Source organism: Phyllopteryx taeniolatus, chromosome 1, assembly GCF_024500385.1.
Source record: "Phyllopteryx taeniolatus isolate TA_2022b chromosome 1, UOR_Ptae_1.2, whole genome shotgun sequence".
In the NCBI taxonomy this organism is placed as follows: domain Eukaryota; kingdom Metazoa; phylum Chordata; class Actinopteri; order Syngnathiformes; family Syngnathidae; genus Phyllopteryx; species Phyllopteryx taeniolatus.
In genome coordinates this window covers 29,733,812-29,742,796 of record NC_084502.1, presented here as the reverse complement: position 1 = coordinate 29,742,796, position 8,985 = coordinate 29,733,812, and the positions used below count along the sequence as shown (strand labels likewise).

At 44.6% G+C, this 8,985-nt stretch overlaps 1 protein-coding gene across 2 annotated transcripts; it reads left to right on the top strand.

Annotated features, from left to right (window-relative positions):
* Positions 1-2,892: 2,892 nt before the first annotated feature.
* On the top strand, positions 2,893-6,978 carry LOC133484855 (T-cell surface glycoprotein CD3 zeta chain-like). 2 transcript variants are annotated; one of them, XM_061787991.1, is made up of 8 exons: positions 2,893-3,045; positions 3,448-3,548; positions 3,627-3,665; positions 3,758-3,820; positions 4,027-4,059; positions 4,151-4,204; positions 6,063-6,092; positions 6,179-6,978. In XM_061787991.1, the coding sequence occupies exons 1-8, from the start codon at positions 2,994-2,996 to the stop codon at positions 6,242-6,244; spliced, it is 438 nt and encodes a 145-aa protein (XP_061643975.1). In that variant the 5' UTR covers positions 2,893-2,993; the 3' UTR covers positions 6,245-6,978. The 2 variants fall into 2 exon arrangements, with proteins under 2 accessions (XP_061643975.1, XP_061643983.1); XM_061787999.1 differs by lacking the exons at positions 6,063-6,092; positions 6,179-6,978 and adding an exon at positions 4,316-5,891.
* Positions 6,979-8,985: the final 2,007 nt, after the last annotated feature.

Below are 8,985 nucleotides of genomic sequence, written 5' to 3'. Positions count from 1 at the left end.
TCCGGGTGTACCCCGCCTCCTGCCCGATGACAGCTGGGATAGGCTCCAGCACGCCTGCGACCCTAATGAGGAGATGCGGCTCAGAAAATGGATGGATGGATGGATAGTTTCAAAGTTTCTAGAGGGGAGAGAGAAACAAAGACAAAAGACAACAACAATTGTAAACAGGATGAGAGAAGTAAGTCTACATTATCTACAACAATGAAACATTAAATATGAGTGTTGCATGGGGCTGTAGTGCTGCACCCTGTGAGGGAAGGACAGGACAAGCGAGAACAGGACAAGGACAGGGGAAGAAGCATGCAGGACAAGGGTCGTGAACCCGGCTGTACAAATGAAGTGTGATGGGATTCATTATGTAAATTATAAAGGCCGACAGGACGAGAGTATAAGTGAGGGGATACACAAGCGATTTGCATATTCATGAGTTATTTGTCGTAATAAGTGCGTGGCCCCACACCCAGTGAAAGAGTTCCAGGGGTGTGTGCCTGCGGAAACATGCAAGTGACTTGACACCGTCTTACATGCACAAAGACTGACAGAAGTGTCCTGTAATTGCTGTGCCCGCACCGCAGAGCCTGAGGAACCCACCAAATCAATCGAGGGGCAGGATCAGCCCCAGGGGTCCACCTGAGAGCAGCGTGGTGGACGGGACACGTCCCATACCGAGGGACCCAGGGCGGTCCGCCGGCTCCACCTTGGTGCCCCGACAACTGGCCACCCAGTGGGGCCCACCCACCCACGACCCACCGTCCCCCAGAGATGGGTGTATGTGGTGCATTAAAACGTGGGAAGTGTGTGTGATGCATTTGAAATCCAGGGGGGCAGGCAGGACGGAGGGGCAGGGCGCACGGACTGGGAAACAGCACAGATGTGCTGAAAACCCGGTCCGACACCCACACCCTCCCGATCCCATACCAGTCCCTCAGGAACCCTTTGATATGTATAAGTGCCCAGATGTGATTAGTGAGAAAAATATATACAGTGTGCTAAGTGAGTGATTAAGAGGCATGGCTCCCATTAGGCCGGACAACCACCGACAAAGAGGGCTACCCCACCAAGACCCGCAGCACCGACCCTAACACAGTCCCGCCAGCACCCACTACCCGCCTCTGAGTGTGGAAGGTGGAGCCCACACTCCCAAACTCCCACAGCAGGCCCCACAGCCCGCAGGGGACCGCCCTGCTCCCCCACGGGAAGAGGAAGAGGCGACCGCAGCGGGACACAAGGAACGGAGAGAAGAGGAGGAAGCAGGCCCCAGGAGTGACAAGGGAGCCCCACCGCCCCCCACCAGCAACCAGGGCGGGGGACCCAGGCAGGCGCCAGCTGACACCGCCCCCAGCACCCACGGAACATGGGCGAGTCACCATCACACCACCATTACTCCCCAGGAGGTCACCCCAGTGGTTCCCCCCCACCCCCGAGATCAGTAAGGAGTGAAAAAAGTCCCGCCCAACACATGCCGGAACAGCAAACACAGGGACAAGAGGAGAAGATCCCCACTCCATGCATGTGTCCTCTCACCATGCAAACATATCTAATATGTGTGAAAATTAAATACAAAATAAAAATAAATAGGAGCCCTGCGATTAGCTCGCGACCAGTTCAGGGTGTACTCCGCCTCTCGCCCGAAGATTGCTGGGATAGGCTCCAGCACGCCCGTGACCCTAGTGAGGATAAGCAGAACGGAAGATGAATGAATGAATTAATAAATAAATAGAATAATAATAAAACAACAACCTCGACAACAAAGAATACAGAATTTCATTGTTTACTTTCACACTTTTGAAAATAGTCTTGCTATTGTCAAATGGCACCCTACCCAGGAACAGGAATCAAGAGTCTAGATTTAGCATGTTGACGAAAGGTGACCAACTATCTATGTATATATGTAATAGATTTTTTCGGTCTGCTGATATTTTTTCGAAGGCAATATATTCTATGATGAGATTTAGCCACTGAATAATGTTAATAGCTTGTTTGTTTTTCCAGTTTAATAGAATTGTTTTCTTAGTGGTAGCTAACGCGACAAGTCATGATTGTGAATATTTATTGGGGAGGTCGATTATGCTTAAGTCGCCAAGTATGTACAATCTTGGGGAAAGTGGAATCCTGCACTTCAAAATAGAGTTTTTGTATAACCAAAGACCAAAAGCACTGAAATGGTGCACATTCCCATATAGCATGAAATAGGTGTCTGGGGTATTTTTGGTGCATTGCACGCATATATTAGATGGAGAGAAGCCATTTTATGCATAGTGTACTGAGTAAAGTGTGTTCTATGGAGCACTTTATATTGTGGAGCACTTTATATTATAAGCTGGAGATTTGTGTTTTTTGTCATTCTAAACGTATTGCTACAAATCTGTATCCAGTAGCTACGGTCAGCAGACATGGAAAGGTATTTTTCCCATTTGGTGATTGGTAAGTGCATTGATTTAGCACATGACATTAATTTATAAACTTTTGAGAGATTTCTTTTACTTTGCGGGAGAAGCTTCATTATTTCCTTGACAAACTCTGGCAGTAACACTATTGTCACATTGAAACAATAAACCCCTTCTAACATTTGATCAATCTGATTAATTTTGCCAAATGAGGTCAGTTCCACAAATTGTTCTCTTGGAGGTTCGTTCGTCTCATCGCGACTACATGCACAAATTAGTTACTGCAGGTAGTATCCAGGTACAGTGAGAGAAAATGCGGAGTTTTAAACTTCAACAAATAGCTGCTTGAGTTCATCTTGGAGTAATAATATGTGCAGCAATGAAATAATGTAAAATTCTCTCACCCTTACACTTCAGTGCTTGGCGGAGGTAATAATTTTAATTTCAGACAGATAATTTCAGACTATCGCTACTCAAAAACATCTGACTGCATGTGAGTTGATGTGGGCGTGCCATGCCAACCCCCCACAGCAGCTCCTTGCCACTTCCTGTCCTACTTCACTGCCAAACAAGAAAAGTTGCTTGAGAACCTCTAAGGAGTTGGGGATGGGGCTCTGGTGGACATCAGGTCTGCTGGTGTTGGCGATCCAGCCTGCAGGTAAAATGCTTTGTCAAATCATCAAACTCAAATTGTCTTTCTTTGGTGTTGGGCTGTCATCAGAGGCACACAGGAAGTGCTTGAGATGTTTATTTTCATGGGTTTAAAAAGAGAAACCCAACTTTATTCTGAACATTCTGAGAACATTTTAAACTCTGGCAAAGCATTTTGAACACAGTGTGAATGGATCATTTTAGTTTGATCATCAAACTATCATCAGATGATTTGTTTGTGGCGACCAACCAGGAAGCAACATTGTGGTTTGTAGCTTCTCGACTGCTTAGGAACATGCTCTCCTTTTCGAAAAAACGATGAACACCTTTGCTCAGACAGAAGAAGGGATGCAATTTGGCAATGCTTGCTTTTATTGTCAGACATTGTTGACCACAACTTAATGTGCAGATGCCATGTTGACGCTGTACGACCCCAAGCTGTGCTACATCCTGGATGGCTTCTTAGGTCTGTACGGCCTGGTAATCACCGCCATGTTCATCAAGGAGAAGGTCAATCTGCTGATTACACAATCGACCGCACCCACAATCTGTTCTGCACTCATGTCACACCTTAATGTCTCTGCACAGTTCTTTAAAACGAAGGGAGCGCCGGGTGGCGGCTACACGGTGAGACCCGCAAACAGCAGTGGAGCGTCTCCTGCTCTGCTGTCGCCATTTTGATTCGGGACAAACTCAGTGCGGTCCGTTTGCTTGTGCAGGGCACGAGAGGCCAGGGGGCCGACGGTGACTTGACGCTGAGAGGAGACCCGGAGAGAGGACGCGTAAGTGTCCCGAAGAAAATAATTTGAGGGATATTCTTGGAAATGTCAAAAAGCCATGTGGATATGAAATATGAAGATCTCAAGAAAGAACTCAAGGAATTTATAACCCCTTAAAGCGTCAACTTAAAACTAAATAACTCAACATACCAGTGACCAACATATGTGTACCATGTTTCACAATGTTCTCCCCTTAATCTATCCTACAGAACCACTGGATGAAGGATAATGCGACATACACGGTACCAGTATATGTGAGTTACGTTTGTTGTTTGAACACCAAAAAAACTGTGTGTATGTGTGTGTGGGGGGTGTATGCTTATGCTGTTTCAGGACTTGAAAAGAAGAACAGAAGATGAGTATAAAGAACTTCCTGTTCAAAGAGAAGTGAGTGTCGATTTCAATGTTTCAGACTCATTAATGGCAATCTGTGACTCATTCGTTCTTTCCATTTTCAATTGGCAATCAAAAAGTGAGATTATTTTATTTGTTTTTCAGTCTAACACAAAAAAACAAAAGCCTGATTCTTCATACAGTGATGCCTTGAGATACAAGTGACTTGACTTAGTTTTTCAAGAGATGAGCCTTTGTTTGGCTGATTTTCCCCTCCCCCTCCCCTTCAGATATGAGCAAAAATCTGATATATGAGTGCGCTTCAGATACCCACCGCTAGTTGGCTTCACTACATCTGGCCACCATCTAGTCACATTGGTTTTCATCCAGTGGAAGAACAATATCAGTTGGTGACGCTAATGCTCCATTAGGCTGGTTTGCCAACTGCCAATAAACCAATAAAAGAAGAAAAGTAAGGGAGAACAAAAGATTAGGTACAGTTGTGTTTTTGTACTCTCTTTTTCCGTGTTTACAGGTTATGTGGGGAGCAAATGTAATTAATTACTGTGTTTCTATCCAGTACATTACTGTTGAGTGCAATTTCTTATAAAAAACATGTTTTTGGTTGGGGCTGGTGATATATTTTTATAAAGATAGAATGCCTGCATATCGAAATAAATAAAGGTTGTGCGAGATCCAGGTAGGTGTAGCCTGGGTAAAGGAACAGAAAAGATTAACTGTGTATATTTTCAAGCTTAAGTCATTTGTCTTGGCCTATAGATAGATAGCACTTCCTTGTCTAGACAGACACTTGCTTGTTAAGCTGTCTGTCTCCAACGCGTTGTTGCTTCTTCCCAATAAAGGACAGATAACTGTCCATTTGGGCTCCTGGAACTTCATTGGCTTTTCCTCACATAAAATAATTCACAATTGGTTGGTATGAACAGATTAATTGCATTTCTATTCATTTCAATGGGAAAAGATTGTTTGAGATTCGAGTGTTTTGAGATATAACCTTGGTCATGGAACGAATGAAACTCACATCTCAAGACATCTGTATTTAAATTTTAAGCTCAGATCGGAAATACAAAATTGAAAAACGGGGCACATTTTGAGATTTAGTTGGTCATGTCTGACGTTTGGCAAGGGGCATTAGTAAAGCTACGTTAGCTTGTTATCTGCCATAATCAGTCTGGACCTCGACCACCATGAACAGCCACCAGACTATATTATAACGTGGAAAATTATGTATAGTTTACAACAGTGGTTATCAAATTTTTCACCTCGTACTCTCTAAAAAATAATTGGCTCTCCAAATATCACCATAATGACCAAAAATACAATACAGTAACATATTAGGCCTATGTGTTCATAAAAAAATGACTAAAAAATAATTGTCTCTCCAAATATCACTATAATGACCAAAAATACAATACAGTAGCATATTAGGCCTATGTGTTCATAAAAAAATGAGACATGTATTAAAACCAATCTTTCAGGTAATGTAAGCCTGACTAATTAAATATCATTCCGTCCATCCCATTCTCTGTACCGCTTATACTCAACAGAGTCGCGGGTGTGCTGGAGCGTATCCCAGCTGTCCTTGGGCGAGAGGATGGGTACACCCTGAACCTGTCGCCAGCCAATTGCAAATTAATTAAATATTAAAATCAAATTAAATTCTTTGGCCCATCTTTCTATTTTGTATTTTTAATCTCAGCCTAAAAAAATGCCTAATATTTTCACATTTCAATAATGTGAAATATTAGGCTTTTTTTCCCTTTTGTGTGTTACATTAAAAAGCAAACTTCTTTGTTTTTGAACAAATGACACAAATTTTTTTCAGACACTTGTTAATGTCAGTGTGTGACTTAAACAATCAAACTGTTAACGTTCATTTGCTGCTTCCCAGCGACCCCGAAAAAACCACCAGGTTTACCAGGTGAGTGCAATCTCAATTTCATTCAATAAATCACATTTTCCTCTTAATGCTCACATGGAAATATGACATTTGAAATGTGACTTCAGGGTCTTAGCCCAGCGACCAGAGACACCTATGATGCCCTCCAGAAGCAGGCGTTTCCGACCCGCTAGCCACACATCGTGTTGAATCATCGGTCTTTTCCATGTCTAATCAATCAATTGTTACAGTTTCATCCATCCATCCATCAATTTTCTTTACTGCTTATCCTCACTAGGGTCACGGGCTGCTGGAGCCTATCCCAGCTATCTTCGGGCGGGAGGTGGAGTACACCCTGAACCGGTCGCCAGCCAATTGCAGGGCACATAGAAACAAACAACCATTCGCACTCACATTCACACCTACGGGCAATTTAGAGTCTTCAAATAATGCATGTTTTGGGATGTGGGGGAAAACCGCAGTGCCCGGAGAAAACCCACGCAGACACGGGGAGAACATGCAAACGCCACACAGGCGGGACCGGGATTTGAACCCCGGTCCTCAGAACTGTGAGGCAGATGTGCTAACCAGTCGTCCACCGTACCGCTGTTACAGTTTCATATAATTAAATAATAGTACATCTGTATAATGTTATTTTATGTTAACGTATATTGGGCTGCGATTGGCTGGCGACCAGTTCAGGGTGTACCCCGCTTCCCGCCCAAAGATAACTGGGATTGGCTGGGATCAGCATGCCCGCGACCCTAGTGAGCACAAGCGGTACAGGAAATGGATGGATGGATGTATATTGTATAATTAAATTGTTACACACCAAATCTAGTAGATAGCGATTGCTTTCTTTCTTCCAATATGTATACGAAACAAAAGAGTTAAATCGATGTGTGTAAATAAACATATTTCATTTGGACTACAGCACTTTTATTTGTGTGTGTGTGTGTTTGAGTTGAGAGACAGTTTAGGGTTGCGACAATGTAGTGTTGTATTGCAAACCTACCATGACAATCGAGCACACTAGTAGGATATCGATTAAATGCTCAAATAGGGAAAGCCATTTGAGAATTTATTCGATATCCTACTTGTCCATGAAGGGGTATCTCGAATTACAAGTGACCTGACTTAAGAGTAAGATGAGGGTTCGCTCTCACTATTTCTTGTCTTGAGTTGTGAGAAAAAATGAGTTACGAGCGCGAGCTATGGTCGCAGTGAACTCCACAACAAACAGCAGTTTGGCAGCTATCCATCCATCCATCCATCCGTTTTCTGAGCCGCTTCTCCTCACTAGGTTCGCGGGCGTGCTGGAGCCTAGCCCAGCTGTCATCGGGCAGGAGGCGGGGTACACCCTGAACTGGTTGCCAGCCAATCGCAGGGCACATATAAACAAACAACCATTCGCACTCACATTCACACCTACGGGCAATTTAGAGTCTTCAATCAACCTACCATGGATGTTTTTGGGATGTGGGAGGAAACCGGAGTGGCCGGAGAAAACCCACGCAGGCATGAGCAGAACATGCAAACTCCACACAGGCGGGGCCGGGGATGGAACCCAGGTCCTCAGAACTGTGAGGCTGACGCTCTAACCAGTCGGCCACCGTAGTTTGGCAGCCAATAAATGATTATTCACAAAAGAGGCTAAGTGTTTCCTTCAAGCTTTTTTTTGCCACTCCCAGTTAAAGTTTACTGTCAAACCAAACATAAAGCAAAGTGCATGTGTATTTAATCAAAGCACATTAGCTTTAGCGTCCAAAAGCCTTCTTCTTTTCCTTTCGGTGTGTCCCTTTAGGGGTCGCCACAGTGCGTCATCCTTTTCCATGTAAGCCTATCTCCTGCATCCTCCTTTCGAACACCAACTGCCCTCATGTCTTCCCTCACGACATCCACCGACCTTCTCTTTGGTCTTCCTCTCGCTCTCTTGCCTGGCAGCTCCATCCTCATCATCCTTCTATACTCACTATTTCTCCTCTGGACGTGTCCAAACCATCGAAGTCTGCTCTCTCTAACATTGTCTCCAAAACATCAAACCTTGGCTGTCCCTCTGATGAGCTCATTTCTAATTTTATCCAACCTCGTCACTCCGAGAGCGAACCTCAACATCTTCATTTCCGCCACCTCCAGCTCTGCTTCCTGTTGTCTCTTCAGTGCCACTGTGTCTAATCCGTACATCATGGCTGGCCTCACCACTGTTTTATAAACTTTGCCCTTCATCCTAGCAGAGACTCTTCTGTCACATAACACACCTGACACCTTCCTCCACCCGTTCCAACCTGCTTGGACCCGTTTCTTCACTTCCTTACCACACTCACCATCGCTCTGGACTGTTGACCCCAAGTATCTAAAGTTCTCCACCCTTGCTATCTCTTCTCCCTGTAGCCCTATTCTTCCCCCACCACTCCTCTCATTCATGGACATATATTCTGTTTTACTTCGGCTAATCGGCATTCCTCTGCTTTCCAGTGCATGCCTCCATCTTTCTAACTGTTCCTCCAGCTGCTACCTGCTTTCACTGCAGATCACAATGTCATCTGTAAACATCATGGTGCATGGGGATTCCAGTCTAACCTCATCTGTCAGCCTATCCATCACCACCGCAAACAGGAAGGGGCTCAGGGCTGATCCCTGATGCAGTCCCACCTCCACCTTAAATTCGTCTGTCACACCTATAGCACACCTCACCGCTATTCTGCTGCCCTCGTACATGTCCTGTATTATTCTAACATGCTACTCTGCCACCCCAGACTTCCGCATGCAGTACCACAGTTCCTCTCTGGGTACTCTGTCATAGATCTCGAGATCTACAAAGAGACAAAGTAGCTCCTTCAGACCTTCTCTGTACTTTTCATCCACATCCTCAAGCCAAATAATGCATCTGTGGTACTCTTTCTAGGCATGAAACCATACTGTTGCTCGCAAATAC

Excerpts from the sequence above, each read along its gene's own strand:
- LOC133484855 (XM_061787991.1), top strand. The coding sequence starts at position 2,994 with ATGGGGCTCTGGTGGACATCAGGTCTGCTGGTGTTGGCGATCCAGCCT. Across the intron at positions 3,046-3,447 it reads GTTGGCGATCCAGCCTGCAG|ATGCCATGTTGACGCTGTAC; the intron begins GTAAAATGCTTT and ends CTTAATGTGCAG. Across the intron at positions 3,821-4,026 it reads GAGACCCGGAGAGAGGACGC|AACCACTGGATGAAGGATAA; the intron begins GTAAGTGTCCCG and ends TCTATCCTACAG.